This window comes from Odontesthes bonariensis, chromosome 22, assembly GCF_027942865.1.
Source record: "Odontesthes bonariensis isolate fOdoBon6 chromosome 22, fOdoBon6.hap1, whole genome shotgun sequence".
In the NCBI taxonomy this organism is placed as follows: Eukaryota; Metazoa; Chordata; class Actinopteri; order Atheriniformes; family Atherinopsidae; genus Odontesthes; species Odontesthes bonariensis.
The window spans coordinates 32,337,278-32,357,846 of NC_134527.1; the positions used below are offsets into that span (position 1 = coordinate 32,337,278).

Sequence of the window (20,569 nt, forward strand, 5' to 3'; positions counted from 1 at the left end):
ACTGCCTTCTGCTACAACACCTACTGCCTTCTGCTACAACACCTACTGCCTTCTGCTACAAAACCTACTGCCTATTGCTACAACACCTACTGCCACAACACCTACTGCCTACTGCTACAACGCCTACTGCCTACTGCTACAACACCTACTGCCTACTGCTACAACACCTTCTGCCACAACACCTACTGCCTTCTGCTACAGCACCTACTGCTACAACACCTTCTGCTACAACACCTTCTGCTACAACGCCTTCTGCTACAACACCTACTGCTACAAAACCTTCTGCTACAACACCTACTGCCTTCTGCTACAACACCTACTGCTACAAAACCTACTGCTACAACACCTACTGCCTACTGCTAAAAAACCTACTGCCTACTGTTACAACACCTTCTGCTACAACACCTACTGCCTACTGCTACAACACCTTCTGCTACAACATCTACTGCTACAACATCTACTGCTACAACACCTTCTGCTACAACACATACTGCCTTCTGCTAAAACACCTTCTGCTACAAGACCTACTGCTACAAAACCTACTGCTACAACACCTACTGCCTACTGCTAAAAAACCTACTGCCTACTGCTACAACACCTACTGCTACAACACCTACTGCCTACTGCTACAACACCTACTGCTACAACACCTAATGCCTTCTGCTAAAACACCTTCTGCTACAACACCTTCTGCGACAACACCTTCTGCTACAACACCTTCTGCTACAACGCCTTCTGCTACAACACCTACTGCTACAAAACCTTCTGCTACAACACCTACTGCCTTCTGCTACAACACCTTCTGCTACAACACCTACTGCCTACTGCTACAACACCTACTGCCTTCTGCTACAACACCTACTGCTACAACACCTACTGCCTACTGCTACAACACCTACTGCCGTCTGCTACAACACCTACTGCCTTCTGCTACAACACCTACTGCTACAACACCTACTGCCTACTGCTACAACACCTACTGCCTTCTGCTACAACATCTACTGCTACAACATCTACTGCTACAACACCTTCTGCTACAACACATACTGCCTTCTGCTAAAACACCTTCTGCTACAAGACCTACTGCTACAAAACCTACTGCTACAACACCTACTGCCTACTGCTAAAAAACCTACTGCCTACTGCTACAACACCTACTGCTACAACACCTACTGCCTACTGCTACAACACCTACTGCTACAACACCTAATGCCTTCTGCTAAAACACCTTCTGCTACAACACCTTCTGCGACAACACCTTCTGCTACAACACCTTCTGCTACAACGCCTTCTGCTACAACACCTACTGCTACAAAACCTTCTGCTACAACACCTACTGCCTTCTGCTACAACACCTTCTGCTACAACACCTACTGCCTACTGCTACAACACCTACTGCCTACTGCTACAACACCTACTGCCTTCTGCTAAAACACCTTCTGCTACAACACCTTCTGCTAAAACACCTACTGCTACAACACCTACTGCTAGAAAACCTTCTGCTACAACACCTACTGCCTACTGCTACAACACCTACTGCCTTCTGCTACAACACCTTCTGCTACAACCCCTACTGCCTACTGCTACAACACCTTCTGCTACAACACCTACTGCCTACTGCTACAACACCTTCTGCTACAACACCTACTGCCTACTGCTACAACACCTACTGCCTTCTGCTACAACACCTTCTGCTACAACACCTACTGCTACAACACCTGCTGCCTTCTGCTACAACACATACTGCTACAACAACTACTGCCTACTGCTACAACACCTACTGCCTTCTGCTACAACACCTACTACCGTCTGCTAAAACACCTACTGCCTTCTGCTACAACACCTACTGCCTTCTGCTACAACACCTACTACCGTCTGCTACAACACCTACTGCCTTCTGCTACAACACCTACTGCATCAACACCTACTGCCTACTGCTAAAACACCTACTGCCTACTGCTACAACACCTACTGCCTACTGCTACAACACCTTCTGCCACAACACCTACTGCATTCTGCTACAACACCTACTGCCTACTGCCTCAACACCTACTGCCTACTGCTACAACACCAACTGCTACAACACCTACTGCCTTCTGCTACAACACTTTCTGCTACAACACCTACTGTTACAACACCTTCTGCTACAACATCTACTGCTACAACACCTTCTGCTACAACACATACTGCCTTCTGCTAAAACACCTTCTGCTACAAGACCTACTGCTACAAAACCTACTGCTACAACACCTACTGCCTACTGCTAAAAAACCTACTGCCTACTGCTACAACACCTACTGCTACAACACCTACTGCCTACTGCTACAACACCTACTGCTACAACACCTAATGCCTTCTGCTAAAACACCTTCTGCTACAACACCTTCTGCGACAACACCTTCTGCTACAACACCTTCTGCTACAACGCCTTCTGCTACAACACCTACTGCTACAAAACCTTCTGCTACAACACCTACTGCCTTCTGCTACAACACCTTCTGCTACAACACCTACTGCCTACTGCTACAACACCTACTGCCTTCTGCTACAACACCTACTGCTACAACACCTACTGCCTACTGCTACAACACCTACTGCCTTCTGCTACAACACCTACTGCCTTCTGCTACAACACCTACTGCTACAACACCTACTGCCTACTGCTACAACACCTACTGCCTTCTGCTACAACATCTACTGCTACAACATCTACTGCTACAACACCTTCTGCTACAACACATACTGCCTTCTGCTAAAACACCTTCTGCTACAAGACCTACTGCTACAAAACCTACTGCTACAACACCTACTGCCTACTGCTAAAAAACCTACTGCCTACTGCTACAACACCTACTGCTACAACACCTACTGCCTACTGCTACAACACCTACTGCTACAACACCTAATGCCTTCTGCTAAAACACCTTCTGCTACAACACCTTCTGCGACAACACCTTCTGCTACAACACCTTCTGCTACAACGCCTTCTGCTACAACACCTACTGCTACAAAACCTTCTGCTACAACACCTACTGCCTTCTGCTACAACACCTTCTGCTACAACACCTACTGCCTACTGCTACAACACCTACTGCCTACTGCTAAAACACCTACTGCCTACTGCTACAACACCTACTGCCTTCTGCTAAAACACCTTCTGCTACAACACCTTCTGCTAAAACACCTACTGCTACAACACCTACTGCTAGAAAACCTTCTGCTACAACACCTACTGCCTACTGCTACAACACCTACTGCCTTCTGCTACAACACCTTCTGCTACAACCCCTACTGCCTACTGCTACAACACCTTCTGCTACAACACCTACTGCCTACTGCTACAACACCTTCTGCTACAACACCTACTGCCTACTGCTACAACACCTACTGCCTTCTGCTACAACACCTTCTGCTACAACACCTACTGCTACAACACCTGCTGCCTTCTGCTACAACACATACTGCTACAACAACTACTGCCTACTGCTACAACACCTACTGCCTTCTGCTACAACACCTACTACCGTCTGCTAAAACACCTACTGCCTTCTGCTACAACACCTACTGCCTTCTGCTACAACACCTACTACCGTCTGCTACAACACCTACTGCCTTCTGCTACAACACCTACTGCATCAACACCTACTGCCTACTGCTACAACACCTACTGCCTACTGCTACAACACCTACTGCCTACTGCTACAACACCTTCTGCCACAACACCTACTGCCTTCTGCTACAACACCTACTGCCTACTGCCTCAACACCTACTGCCTACTGCTACAACACCAACTGCTACAACACCTACTGCCTTCTGCTACAACACTTTCTGCTACAACACCTTCTGTTACAACACCTTCTGCTACAACACCTACTGCCTACTGCTACAACACCTACTGCCTTCTGCTACAACACCTACTGCTACAACACCTACTGCCTACTGCTAAAACACCTACTGCCTACTGCTACAACACCTACTGCCTTCTGCTACAACACCTACTGCCTTCTGCTACAACACCTACTGCCTTCTGCTACAACACCTACTGCCTTCTGCTACAAAACCTACTGCCTACTGCTACAACACCTACTGCCACAACACCTACTGCCTACTGCTACAACGCCTACTGCCTACTGCTACAACACCTACTGCCTACTGCTACAACACCTTCTGCCACAACACCTACTGCCTTCTGCTACAGCACCTACTGCTACAACACCTTCTGCTACAACACCTTCTGCTACAACACCTTCTGCTACAACGCCTTCTGCTACAACACCTACTGCTACAAAACCTTCTGCTACAACACCTACTGCCTTCTGCTACAACACCTTCTGCTACAACACCTACTGCCTACTGCTACAACAGCTACTGCCTTCTGCTACAACACCTACTGCTACAACACCTACTGCCTTCTGCTACAACACCTACTGCCTTCTGCTACAAAACCTACTGCCTCAACACCTACTGCCTACTGCTACAACACCTACTGCTACAACACCTACTGCCTTCTGCTACAACACCTTCTGCTACAACACCTACTGTTACAACACCTTCTGCTACAACACCTACTGCCTCAACACCTTCTGCCACAACACCTTCTGCTACAACACCTACTGCTACAACACCTACTGCCTTCTGCTACAACACCTTCTGCTACAACACCTTCTGCTACAACACCTACTGCTACAACACCTTCTGCTACAACCCCTACTGCCTACTGCTACAACACCTTCTGCTACAACACCTACTGCCTACTGCTACAACACCTTCTGCTACAACACCTACTGCCTACTGCTACAACACCTACTGCCTTCTGCTACAACACCTACTGCTACAACACCTGCTGCCTTCTGCTACAACACATTCTGCTACAACAACTACTGCCTACTGCTACAACACCTACTGCCTTCTGCTACAACACCTACTACCGTCTGCTACAACACCTACTGCATTCTGCTACAACACCTACTGCCTTCTGCTACAACACCTACTACCGTCTGCTACAACACCTACTGCCTTCTGCTACAACACCTACTGCATCAACACCTACTGCCTACTGCTACAACACCTACTGCCTACTGCTACAACACCTACTGCCTACTGCTACAACACCTTCTGCCACAACACCTACTGCCTTCTGCTACAACACCTACTGCCTACTGCTACAACACCAACTGCTACAACACCTACTGCCTTCTGCTACAACACCTTCTGCTACAACACCTTCTGTTACAACACCTTCTGCTACAACACCTACTGCCTACTGCTACAACACCTACTGCCTACTGCTACAACACCTACTGCCTTCTGCTACAACACTTACTGCCTTCTGCTACAAAACCTACTGCCTACTGCTACAACACCTACTGCCTTCTGCTACAACACCTACTGCCTTCTGCTACAACACCTACTGCCTTCTGCTACAAAACCTACTGCCTACTGCTACAACACCTACTGCCACAACACCTACTGCCTACTGCTACAACGCCTACTGCCTACTGCTACAACACCTACTGCCTACTGCTACAACACCTTCTGCCACAACACCTACTGCCTTCTGCTACAGCACCTACTGCTACAACACCTTCTGCTACAACGCCTTCTGCTACAACACCTACTGCTACAAAACCTTCTGCTACAACACCTACTGCCTTCTGCTACAACACCTTCTGCTACAACACCTACTGCCTACTGCTACAACACCTACTGCCTTCTGCTACAACACCTACTGCTACAACACCTACTGCCTTCTGCTACAACACCTACTGCCTTCTGCTACAAAACCTACTGCCTCAACACCTACTGCCTACTGCTACAACACCTACTGCTACAACACCTACTGCCTTCTGCTACAACACCTTCTGCTACAACACCTACTGTTACAACACCTTCTGCTACAACACCTACTGCCTCAACACCTTCTGCTACAACACCTTCTGCTACAACACCTACTGCTACAACACCTACTGCCTTCTGCTACAACACCTTCTGCTACAACACCTACTGTTACAACACCTTCTGCTACAACACCTACTGCCTACTGCTACAACACCTTCTGCTACAACATCTACTGCTACAACATCTACTGCTACAACACCTTCTGCTACAACACATACTGCCTACTGCTACAACACCTACTGCCTTCTGCTACAAAACCTACTGCCTACTGCTACAACACCTACTGCCTACTGCTACAACACCTACTGCCTACTGCTACAACCTACTGCCTTCTGCTACAACACCTTTTGCTACAACACCTACTGTTACAACACCTTCTGCTACAACACCTACTGCCTTCTGCTACAACACCTACTGCCTACTGCTACAACACCTACTGCTACAACACCTACTGCCTTCTGCTACAACACCTACTGCCTACTGCTACAACACCTACTGACTTCTGCTACAACACCTACTGCCTTCTGCCACAACACCTACTGCCACAACACCTACTGCCTTCTGCTACAACACCTTCTGCCACAACACCTACTGCCTTCTGCTACAACACCTACTGCCACAACACCTACTGCCTTCTGCTACAACACCTACTGCTACAAAACCTTCTGCTACAACACCTACTGCTACAACACCTTCTGCCAAAACACCTACTGCCTTCTGCTACAACACCTACTGCTACAAAACCTTCTGCTACAACACCTACTGCTACAAAACCTTCTGCTACAACACCTACTGCTACAACACCTACTGCTACAACACCTTCTGCTACAACACCTACTGCCTACTGCTACAACACCTACTGCTACAACACCTACTGCCTACTGCTACAACACCTACTGCCTACTGCTACAACACCTACTGCTACAACACCTACTGCCTACTGCTACAACACCTACTGCTACAACACCTACTGCCTACTGCTACAACACCTCCTGCCTACTGCTACAACACCTACTGCCCATAGGCGCCGTCTACGTGGGTGCTTCGGAGCCCGGGCACCCACGGGGATTAATGAGCACCCACGGAAAAATCCGAGCATTGAAGTGACACAATCAACCATTATATAGTATAGCTCGTCAGGTGTCTGGAAGCTGCGCGCCGGCGCAATTGCGTTTTCCAACCGGCAGGGAATTTTTCTTGGTCGGGGCAAAACCGGGCTTTCCAAAGCCATGTCATCTGCTGCTGCTGTAGTGTTTTCCCAAAATTCACCGAATCCTTCCCGAATAGCCTTCAGATCGCCTTTCAGTGTGCCAATCATTTCTCTTTCGCTCTGTGTGTGTAGCTGGCGCTTTTGGAGAGCGGCGTTGACCGCCTCCACGCGAACGAAGAAAGTGAGCATGAGCCGCAAAGAAAAAAAAGTTCCAAACTTCTGCAAGTGCAGGAGCAGGCCACTGGCTTTACCCCCTGCATCACCTTTTTCATTTGCGCTCAAGTCCTCTAGAAAGTCCATCAAAGCACTGTAGTTTGCAGCAATGGATTGTAAAGAGGCCGCCTTCACAGTCCAGCGAGTGGGGCAGAGAGGTCTCAGTGATGGTGCGTCTGTGCCCTGAAACTCCTTGAACCAAGCGAGTCGTTTTGGTGAATTTCTGATCAGTGTGATCAACTCGCGGATGAGGGACATGAAGTTTCTACGTGCAGGGATGCTTTGGGCGATGTCATGTACCATTAAATTCAGCAAATGTGAGGTGCAATGCACATACTGCGCCCGGGGCTCCTGCTCCAGCACGCGTGTATTTTAAGAATACGTACTATGTATGACCAATAAAGAAGTATAAGAATCTGAGTGGATGCGGTCTCCGAGTCGTGAGTATAAGTTTCAGTACTAGTTTCAGTTTGTATAAATATATTTTCAGTTCAATTCAGTGCATGTTGTGATTATGTCATCGGTTTTTAAGTCGCTTTGTAGAAAAGCGTTTGCCAACTGTAATGTAGGCCTAATTCCATTATCAATTTCAATTCAAATATAGGCTATTTAATTGTAAAATATTGATGTGACATCCGCAGGGAAAATAAATAGGATACATTTATTACACATACAAATAAAGTGACCAACTCATGAAACGGTTATATTATTGGAAAGCAAGGTTTTATGCAAACGGGTCTTTCTGTGGGTTGCGACCCCCAGTTGGGAACCACGAGCACCCACCGGCATAAACATAAGTCGGCACCCCTGCTACTGCCTACTGCTACAACACCTACTGCCTACTGCTACAACACCTACTGCCTACTGCTATAACACCTACTGCCTTCTGCTACAGCACCTTCTGCTACAACACCTTCTGCAACAACACCTACTGCTACAACGCCTACTGCCTTCTGCTACAGCACCTACTAGGGCTGGGAATTCCCACCGCGGTGACTCATAGCCGCTCAACAGCGCGGTATACGGTGATATCGCATTTTTGTTCATTAGGCTACTTTCCACGACAAGCAATGTTAGATGAAAATCGAGCGCATAATCCGTCTTTTTTCTCCAGCGATTCTGACATTTCACTTTGCTTTGCCTGTCATTTACTCGCTCACAGACCAAGATAGCGGAGATCAAGCAGCGCATACCCCAGTTCTGCAACATTGTTGCAGACCTGCGCAAGTTTCGTTTAGTAATGACGGAGAAAAACGAAGCAGATCAGTGCAGCAGTTGAGCTTTTTTTTTTTTATATATATAAATAGTTTCACCTACACAGTTTTGTTGAAATGATCAGGTATTTCCCAACAGCAAATGTGCACACCAAGGTTCTGTGGAAGCTAGTTTATTGTTGATATTAGACGGTCGCATTTACAACGTTAAACATGGATAATAAGGGAAGATTCAAAGCCATAAAGTGTCCGGACTAGGCAGAGGAGTAAAGCCGAGATAAAGGTAGGCCACTGCATTTTATTTTAACTTCTATTGCTACGACACTGAGTAGGCATATTCTTGTAATATCAGCTGCTGAGGGAGAATGAGACCACAACGAGTAGCATGAACACGTGTGTGCGGTGCCTATATGCAAAGATGACGACAGAAACGCGGCACCTCGCTGTGTTAATGTGTTTCTCCTGCCTTGCGGGGAATTTACAATGCATCATTATTACTGTGCTGGCTTAAAAAGAGTATCAGTTCTGTCAGTCGCGTTGTATCTACTGTGCAGTCTTAAAAACTCTTTTAGTTTCTCGAGTTGTTCTGCGCGTGCAAGGGGGCGTGCGGTGGTGGCGGTGGCCTGGACATGCACCGCGGAGGTCCTCTCAGCACCGCGGTGATTGCATTTTGCGGTTATCGCGACAGCCCTAGCACCTACTGCTACAACACCTACTGCCTACTGCTAAAACACCTACGGCCTTCTGCTACAACACCTACTGCCTACTGCTACAACACCTACGGCCTACTGCTACAACACCTACTGCTACAGCATCTACTGCTACAACACCTACTGCCTTCTGCTACAAAACCTTCTGCTACAACGCCTACTGCCTACTGCTACAAAACCTTCTGCCACAACACCTACTGCCTTCTGCTACAAAACCTTCTGCCACAACGCCTACTGCCTTCTGCTACAACACCTTCACCACAACACCTACTGCCTTCTGCTACAACACCTTCACCACAACACCTACTGTCTTCTGCTACAACACCTTCTGCCACAACACCTACTGCCTTCTGCTACAGCACCTACTGCTAAAACACCTACTGCGTTCTGCTAAAACACCTTCTGCTACAACACCTTCTGCTAAAACACCTACTGCTAAAACACCTACTGCTAAAAAACCTTCTGCTACAAAACCAACTGCCTACTGCTACAACACCTACTGCCTACTGCTAAAACACCTACTGCCTTCTGCTACAACACCTTCTGCTACAACACCTACTGCCTACTGCTACAACACCTACTGCCTTCTGCTACAACACCTACTGCCTTCTGCTAGAACACCTTCTGCTACAACACCTACTGCTACAACACCTACTGCCTTCTGCTACAACACCTACTGCTACAACACCTACTGTCTTCTGCTACAAAACCTACTACCGTCTGATACAACACCTACTGCCTTCTGCTACAACAACTACTGCCTCAACACCTACTGCCTACTGCTACAACACCTTCTGCTACAACACCTACTGCCTTCTGCTACAACAACTACTGCCTCAACACCTACTGCCTTCTGCTACAACACCTACTGCCTTCTGCTACAACACCTTCTGCTACAACACCTACTGCTACAACACCTACTGCTAAAACACCTACTGCTACAACACCTACTGCCTACTGCTACAACACCTACTGCTACAACACCTACTGCCTTCTGCTACAACACCTTCTGCTACAACACCTACTGCCTACTGCTACAACACCTACTGCCTTCTGCTACAACATCTACTGCCTTCTGCTACAACACCTTCTGCTACAACACCTACTGTTACAACACCTTCTGCTACAACACCTACTGCCTCAACACCTACTGCCTACTGCTACAACACCTACTGCTACAACACCTACTGCCTTCGGCTAAAACATCTTCAGCTACAACACCTTCTGCTATAACACCTACTGTTACAACACCTTCTGCTACAACACCTACTGCCTACTGCTACAACACCTTCTGCTACAACATCTACTGCTACAACATCTAGTGCTACAACACCTTCTGCTACAACACATACTGCCTACTGCTACAACACCTACTGCCTTCTGCTACAACACCTTCTGCTACAACACCTACTGCCTTCTGCTAAAACACCTACTGCCTTCTGCTACAACACCTACTGCTACAACACCTGCTGCCTTCTGCTACAACACCTACTGCCTTCTGCTACAACACCTACTGCCTTCTGCTACAAAACCTACTGCCTTCTGCTACAACACCTACTACCGTCTGCTACAACACCTACTGCATTCTGCTACAACACCTACTGCCTACTGCTACAACACCTACTGCCTACTGCTACAAAAACTACTGCCTTCTGCTACAACACCTACTGCCTTCTGCTACAACACCTACTGCCTACTGCTACAAAGCCTACTGCCTACTGCTACAAAACCTACTGCCTACTGCTACAAAAACTACTGCCTTCTGCTACAACACCTACTGCCTACTGCTACAACGCCTACTGCCTACTGCTACAAAACCTTCTGCCACAACACCTACTGCCTTCTGCTACAACACCTTCACCACAACACCTACTGCCTTCTGCTACAACACCTTCTGCCACAACACCTACCGCCTTCTGCTACAGCACCTACTGCTACAACACCTACTGCCTTCTGCTAAAACACCTTCTGCTACAACACCTTCTGCTACAACACCTACTGCCTCAACACCTACTGCCTACTGCTACAACACCTACTGCTACAACACCTACTGCCTTCTGCTACAACACCTTCAGCTACAACACCTTCTGCTACAACACCTACTGTTACAACACCTTCTGCTACAACACCTTCTGCTACATCTAGTGCTACAACATCTACTGCTACAACACCTTCTGCTACAACACATACTGCCTACTGCTACAAAACCTACTGCCTTCTGCTACAACACCTACTGCTACAACACCTACTGCCTACTGCTACAACACCTACCGCCTTCTGCTACAACACCTACTGCCTTCTGCTACAACACCTACTGCCTTCTGCTACAAAACCTACTGCCTACTGCTACAACACCTTCTGCCACAACACCTACTGCCTTCTGCTACAACACCTTCTGCTACAACACCTACTGCCTTCTGCTACAACACCTAATCACCTAATACTACAAAACCTTCTGCTACAACACCTACTGCTACAAAACCTACTGCTACAACACCTACTGCTACAAAACCTTCTGCTACAACACCTTCTGCTACAACATCTACTGCCTACTGCTACAACACCTACTGCTACAACACCTACTGCCTACTGCAACAACACCTACTGCCTACTGCTACAACACCTACTGCCTACTGCTACAACACCTACTGCCTTCTGCTACAACACCTTCTGCTACAACACCTACTGCTACAACACCTACTGCTACAACAACTACTGCCTTCTGCTACAACACCTACTGCTAAAACACCTACTGCCTTCTGCTACAAAACCTACTACCGTCTGCAACAACACCTACTGCCTACTGCTACAACACCTACTGCCTACTGCTACAACACCTACTGCCTTCTGCTACAACACCTTCTGCTACAACACCTACTGCTACAACACCTACTGCTACAACAACTACTGCCTTCTGCTACAACACCTACTGCTAAAACACCTACTGCCTTCTGCTACAAAACCTACTACCGTCTGCTACAACACCTACTGCCTACTGCTACAACACCTACTGCCTCAACACCTACTGCCTTCTGCTACAACACCTACTGCCTTCTGCTAAAACACCTACTGCCTCAACACCTACTGCCTACTGCTACAACACCTACTGCTACAACACCTACTGCCTTCTGCTACAACACCTTCTGCTACAACACCTACTGTTACAACACCTTCTGCTACAACACCTACTGCCTACTGCTACAACACCTTCTGCTACATCTACTGCTACAACATCTACTGCTACAACACCTTCTGCTACAACACATACTGCCTACTGCTACAACACCTACTGCCTTCTGCTACAACACCTACTGCTACAACACCTACTGCCTACTGCTACAACACCTACTGCCTTCTGCTACAACACCTACTGCCTTCTGCTACAACACCTACTGCCTTCTGCTACAAAACCTACTGCCTACTGCTACAACACCTACTGCTACAACACCTACTGCCTTCTGCTACAACACCTACTGCCTTCTGCTACAACACCTACTGCCTTCTGCTACAAAACCTACTGCCTTCTGCTACAACACCTACTGCTACAACACCTACTGCCTACTGCTACAACACCTACTGCCTTCTGCTACAACACCTACTGCCTTCTGCTACAACACCTACTGCCTTCTGCTACAACACCTACTGCCTTCTGTTACAACACCTACTGCCACAACACCTACTGCCTACTGCTACAACACCTTCTGCCACAACACCTACTGCCTTCTGCTACAACACCTTCTGCCACAACACCTACTGCCTTCTGCTACAACACCTACTGCTACAAAACCTTCTGCTACAACACCTACTGCCTTCTGCTACAACACCTAATGCTACAAAACCTTCTGCTACAACACCTACTGCTACAAAACCTACTGCTACAACACCTACTGCTACAAAACCTTCTGCTAAAACACCTACTGCTACAACACCTTCTGCTACAACACCTACTGCCTACTGCTACAACACCTACTGCTACAACACCTACTGCCTACTGCTACAACACCTACGGCCTTCTGCTACAACACCTACTGCCTACTGCTACAACACCTACGGCCTTCTGCTACAACACCTACTGCCTACTGCTACAACACCTACTGCCTACTGCTACAACACCTACGGCCTTCTGCTACAACACCTACGGCTACAACACCTACTGCCTACTGCTACAACACCTACGGCCTTCTGCTACATCACCTACTGCTACAACACCTACTGCCTACTGCTACAACACCTACGGCCTTCTGCTACATCAACTACTGCCTACTTCTACAACACCTACTAACTACTGCTACAACACCTACTGCCTTCTGCTACAACACCTACTGCCTACTGCTACAACACCTACTGCTACAACACCTACTGCCTTCTGCTACAACACCTACTGCCTTCTGCTACAACACCTACTGCCTTCTGCTACAAAACCTACTGCCTTCTGCTACAACACCTACTGCTACAACACCTACTGCCTACTGCTACAACACCTACTGCCTTCTGCTACAACACCTACTGCCTTCTGCTACAACACCTACTGCCTTCTGCTACAACACCTACTGCCTTCTGTTACAACACCTACTGCCACAACACCTACTGCCTACTGCTACAACACCTTCTGCCACAACACCTACTGCCTTCTGCTACAACACCTTCTGCCACAACACCTACTGCCTTCTGCTACAACACCTACTGCTACAAAACCTTCTGCTACAACACCTACTGCCTTCTGCTACAACACCTAATGCTACAAAACCTTCTGCTACAACACCTACTGCTACAAAACCTACTGCTACAACACCTACTGCTACAAAACCTTCTGCTAAAACACCTACTGCTACAACACCTTCTGCTACAACACCTACTGCCTACTGCTACAACACCTACTGCTACAACACCTACTGCCTACTGCTACAACACCTACTGCCTACTGCTACAACACCTACTGCCTACTGCTACAACACCTACGGCCTTCTGCTACAACACCTACTGCCTACTGCTACAACACCTACGGCCTTCTGCTACAACACCTACTGCCTACTGCTACAACACCTACTGCCTACTGCTACAACACCTACGGCCTTCTGCTACAACACCTACGGCTACAACACCTACTGCCTACTGCTACAACACCTACGGCCTTCTGCTACATCACCTACTGCTACAACACCTACTGCCTACTGCTACAACACCTACGGCCTTCTGCTACATCAACTACTGCCTACTTCTACAACACCTACTAACTACTGCTACAACACCTACTGCCTTCTGCTACAACACCTACTGCCTTCTGCTACAACACCTACTGACTTCTGCTACAACACCTACTGCCTACTGCTACAACACCTACTACCTACTGCTCTGCCTACTGCTACAACACCTACTGCCTACTGCTACAACACCTACTGCCTACTGCTACAACACCTACTGCCTTCTGCTACAACACCTCACTATATCTTTAGAAATGTTATGTGAGCATGAGCCATCCCACGATGGAAGAACAACCGCAGCAGAGCTCACGTAGAGCCCTCCTCAGAGGTCCTCTCTTACACCGGTTGCAACTTGTACGCCGTACATGACGGGTCCTGTCTGCGCAGTTAAAAAAAAAATCGCCACTATTAACCTAAATAAAGCCAATGTGGCTGCGTGTGGACTACAACATAATAATAATTGTAAAACTGTAATGGCAAAAGACACAAGACTAACTTAGCCTACTTGTTGTGATATATTCATCTGTACTTAAATAGCAAGACGACAGGAACTTATTGCAAAGGATTTTGTGCAGCATCTAGCTACGCCACAGAGGCTGTTGGCATTCGGTAAGTTTTTTTTTTAACGAAGTCATTGGTTAACCTACTTTCCTGTAACACCGCCAAATGCACCGTTCTCTGTTTGTGACTTTGTAACGGGGGCTTTTAACAGCCCGAGTTCGGTGCCGCGTTTGATTCGTGTTTAAAAAGTACAGTGACTGGAAGGGCGCCGTTGCGCGTAATGTGTGGCTGTGCGTGTCTGCGCAGGCACAGCAATTATTTTTCTACCCAAAACCCTTATTCCTCCACAAGTACGCCTAGAACTAGTGGTCAATGATTGGGGAAAATGTATAATACCAAGGGCACGAACCAACATTAATTGTGTGGTGGGAGCCTAACCAGTCGGCAGAGAAAGACGCGCGACAGGACACAGATATCATAAATGGCACTTATAGAATTTTCGGTGACCGACTTTAATCGACTAATGAGGCTCAGTGGTTGGTCAAGACTTTTTTTAAATTTCGACATCCCTAACACCTACTGCCTACTGCTACAACACCTACTGCCTTCTGCTACAACACCTACTGCCTTCTGCTACAACACCTACTGCCTACTGCTACAACACCTACTGCCTTCTGCTACAACACCTACTGCCTTCTGCTACAACACCTACTGCCTTCTGCTACAACACCTACTGCCTTCTGCTACAACACCTACTGCCTACTGCTACAACACCTACTGCTACAACACCTACTGCCTTCTGCTACAACACCTAATGCCTTCTGCTACAACACCTACTGCTACAACACCTACTGCCTTCTGCTACAACACCTACTGCCTACTGCTACAACACCTACTGCCTTCTGCTAAAACACCTTCTGCTACAACACCTACTGCCTAATCAACAATTGCAAATCTTGTCGCAAAGAAGAAGAGAAACTTCCCAGAATGTGAAATCAAGGTGCTGGTCACCAAGGTGGAGATCAGAAGAATGCATGATTTGGTGGATTGTCCTCTGGATCAGTGACAGACAAAAAATGGCAAAGTGTCACAGCTAACCCAGCCAGAGCTCAGAGAAACCAAATGATGCTGAATTTAAACGTGTTGTCTGGCACGAATGTAAAGGTAAAGAAGAGGGAGACATTGTGGCCAACAGTGACGACGGTGCGAGAAAGCTTGGGCTGGTGGGACATGCGGCTTCTATTAAGTACAGCCCAAATACTCTCATAAAGCAATATTTCATTACAATGAAACATGGAAAACATTGTGTTTCATGATGCTCCAAATGTTTTCAGGTGGTGAAAGGTCTGGACTGCAGGCAGGGCAGTCTTCTACTACGAAGCCATGCTGTTGGAATAGACGGTTTAGACCTGCTGAAATATGCAAGAAGACGTGAAGCCTGGGTGGGCCCAGATGTTGCTCTAAAACCCGTGTACACCTTTTAGTAGCATTGATGGAGCCTTGTTCCTGAGCCCATGCAGTGATTTCCAGGACAGAATCAGGCCCAGTCTCTTGTACACAGAGAATATTCTGATGATATTCCATACTGTAGATGCTGTAGTTGTAGTCTTTTGGATCATTGCGCTAAAAACTGTAGACAGTTGTTTTTGCAGATTTCTGAACCTCTGCCCATCTTCACCTCTGTGAGACTCTGCCTAAGGTGTCCTTAAGGTTAAGGTGTCCTTAATCAAGTTACTCACCCGTTGCCAATTACCCTGATTAATTGAAACATGACCTCCCCCCACCTACCCCTTTCTGTTACCCCTGCCCCAACTTTGAGATGCGTTGGTGTCATCAAATTTAAGATGAGCTGATATTTTTCATGAAATGGTAAAACGTCTCAGTTTTAGTATAATGGTCTACAGTGAATAAAATATTGGTTTATGACAGTGGAAAATCATTGTTTTGCATATTCATGATGTTCTAACCACTTAGCCATCAGAGACAATAAACCTTGCTGTAAATAATGTATATAAACCTTCCTGATGTCCCATTTTTGTCCAACTTATCCATAATCTAGGACCAATACAAACACATTTTCCTGCTACAATAAGGATTCAGACATCCTGTAATTACACATGGACTAAACATGGATTTTTAAATTCAGGTGACCTTCTTCATAAGTTTAGAGAAATATTATCACAATATTACCACAGTGATCATTTAGTGCCTGTCAGCCACAGCCAGGGAAATATGGAGCATCTCTACATGGAAAACAAACTAGGTTCAACACTGAATTTACACAAACAAACAGACTAATAAATCCATCTAATGCCCATGAATGGCACAGCAGATCAATATATGCCACGATTCACCAGATCTTAATATTTTGGCAGAGCTGAGACTTTGTTATTCGTCCTGATCATTGTTGTCTGCTTCCTGAATCCATCTCTGCTCTCACTCTTTGGGACAAAAACAACACATCGGGCTTGTGAGTGTGTCTGCAGCTGTTTCATAGGATTAGTCAGTGAAAAGGAGTATTGCTGGGAAATTTCCCTCCACCCTTCTTCTTTTACAACTCATATAATGGATTTCTAAGCTCACTTTAAATAAAAAATAAGGCAAAAACTTAATTTCACCCTTTTAACATTTTTGTCTTGAAAATAATCCCAAAATGTCATTGTAAATTTCACACACTTTCAGTTTGTTTTATTTTTCTTAATCAAAAACCAAACTCGGTGATAATAAAGGGGCATTAATTAGTGAACTTTAAGAGCTTCTGGTAGCTATATCTCTGAACTTTAGACAAAGTCAGTGTAGCCTTCCTGATCCCAGGCTAGGTATAACCCTTGCCTTGCAATCCCTTGCTTCCACAAATCACTTGGAAGTCCATTCATTCCTATGTATGCCTATACTCTTCACTAGGTGTGTGAAACTAACCCTAACCCTTCTTCCGGTTATTTAAACTCATTTTGTCGCAGTGATTTCAAGCCCACATTCCACAAATAAAAAAGATTTTAAAAAGATTCTTTCAGTTGCTATGCGCCAGCCTTATCGGCAGCAAGTGTGAGTAACTCTCAATTTTTTTCGTTTATATGATTATATGTAATTTAAAATTTTTAGTTTTTATCTAAACATTTATAGTTATTTTTATTAATCTGCTTTTTAGTTATATTTTGTTTTATTTGAATTTTTTGACAATGTGCACTACTACTAGAGCAGTGTACACAAGAGAAGAACTGTTGGTACTGTCAAGGATTGGACGCGGAATTAAACATCCAATTCCGACCAAGCTTAAAAAGCTGTACCGTGGATGCAGAGCTGGAGCGAAACTAAAGGCAAAGAGGCACAACAGGAGGTGGAGGTAGAAACCTTTTCTGCCCTCGGTGATCATGGGAAACGCTAACTCACTGCCTAACAAGTGTGATGAGTTAGAGGCGCTTGTGCGGAACCAACGGCTGTATAAGGAGAGCAGTTTGATCTGTCTGTCTGAGTCCTGGCTGAACGACAACACACCAGACTCATTTGTGGACACACCCGGCTTCACAGCCGTACGAGCAGATCGTGACCTGAGTACGAGCGGCGGTAAGCGGAAAGGCGGGGGTGTTAAACTGTTCTTTAATCAGAGATGGGTAAACCCCCGCAATGTGACCGTTAAGGAGAGGGTTTGTTGTCCAGACATCGAACTGCTGTCAGTTGGTTTCCGTGCATTCTATGCGCCCAGAGAGTTCCCATACACAGTCGTCATCGTTGTTTACATTCCACCGAGGGCGGCACCTACAACGGCGTGTGACGTCATCCATGACGCCGTTGCTAGGATACAGACCCAGCATCCTGAGGCATTCATTGCAATCACAGGAGATTTCAACCCCGTCTCTCTATCCTCCTGCCTGACTGGCTTTGTACAGTATGTGGACTGTCCAACAGGTGGAGAAAAGACATTAGATCTGTTCTATGCTAACGTGAAGGAGGCTTACAGGGCAGTGTCTCTTCCACCACTGGGTAGATCTGATCACAGCATGGTCTATCTACAACCCACATACAGACCGTGTGTACAAAGACTTCCTGTTACTACCAGATCTTTCAGGAAGTGGTCACCAGAGGCGAGTGATGCATTGAGAGACTGCTTTGATGTCACAGACTGGGCTGTACTGCTGGAGGAAGATGAAATGGACATTGACATGGACAGGAGGGTCAGCACCATCATAGACTACATTAACTTCTGTAGGGACACTGTGATTCCAGTCAGGACTGTAAGGTGCTATCCAAATAACAAACCATGGATCACCAGTGACATCACAGACCTCCTGAACCAGAGAAAGAGGGCGTTCCAGAATGGGGATGGAGAAAGGCGGAGGAGTGTACAACAGGAGCTTAAAAAGACATTACGTCGAGCTAAGGTGGAGTACAAGAAAAAGGTGGAGAGACAGCTGGAGAACAATAACACCAAGGAGGTGTGGAGGGGCATGAGGACCATCACTGGATACAGACTGAAGAACTCTCAGGCTACAGCTACACGAAAATGAAACAAGTTTTTTTTTTTAAACCGAGTACGAAAATTATTGTGACCACACAGGAAAGCACACAGGTCCTCATGGCAACGCCACGCTTGCTGAAACGATGCAGTACACACGCCACACCTCTATGTGCGCTGTAAGCCACCCCCACCGGTTACACCAGAACAATAGAAGAAGCAATGCGCCTGCGTGTACGCCCCTACTTCTACCAGCGTTGGTCATGTGGCTGTGACGCAGATGTAAACAAATCCGTTCTGGCTGTAACAATGGCAACGCGAACGACGGCGTTCCTAGATCTTCCCACTCTGGAACCCATTCTCCAAAAATATCGTTTTGGGGTACCCAGAACGCCGGCTCCATATGGCCGCGACAGCCAAACGATAAGCAAAAATATCGGTTATAGTGAAAAACGTTTCCATATAACCAGGCCCTCAGTAAAGGTGGCTGCAGCTTTACACACGCTGCATGCAATGACAATCAGCTGATGAGTGAGGGGATCCTGTCTGCTGTGGAAAACGCAGCATGGAGGAGCCTTGCTGAGCCAAAGCTCGCTGTACCGTACCATGAGATGGGAAAATGATTCAGAAAGTTGATGTCAGAACCATGGTGTCAGGGACAGGTAGAAAAGTTATATTGTGCTAATGATATTTAGCAATGGCTTCACATTGACTGATAACTAATGACTTTTTTCATGCTGCATAAATTATTTCCCATTTTGGGATTAATACATTCTTATTTTACTCAATTCTGATTGGTGAGCAGGTGCTTCTCTCAAATGCTGGCCTATTCTTTGCATGTGTGCTTAATTAAGGGTAAAAGACATTCAAAGGAATGATGTTGTATGGTGACTGACCTCTCCCAGTGGCTGCAGACATTGGGATCCTCCAGGTTGAGGGAAGAGGTGCTACGAGGCAGGTAACAGAGGGCCACAGCCAAAAGGAGTGTCCTGTGGCAGCAAAGCAACACAGCCATCTCAGTCAGAGCTGCACCTGCAGACGGGGACAGAAAACAAAATATCTGTCAAATCTTTCAGAGAAACCTTTGAAAAAGGAAGCTGAAGTTAAACAATGATAAAGAATTTTACAGATACTTTGTTTTGCAAGTGGGTCACAGTCAATGTTCTCC

At 46.6% G+C, this 20,569-nt stretch overlaps 1 protein-coding gene across 1 annotated transcript in view; it reads right to left on the minus strand.

Moving 5' to 3' along the window:
* megf10 (multiple EGF-like-domains 10) overlaps positions 1 to 20,569 on the minus strand; it is a 166,259-nt gene that overhangs the window by 123,560 nt on the left and 22,130 nt on the right. Inside the window, exon 2 of the mRNA XM_075455505.1 lies at positions 20,298 to 20,433. Coding sequence (XP_075311620.1) covers positions 20,298 to 20,416 — 119 coding nt within the window. The 5' untranslated portion in view covers positions 20,417 to 20,433. The remainder of the gene's footprint in view (positions 1 to 20,297; positions 20,434 to 20,569) is intronic.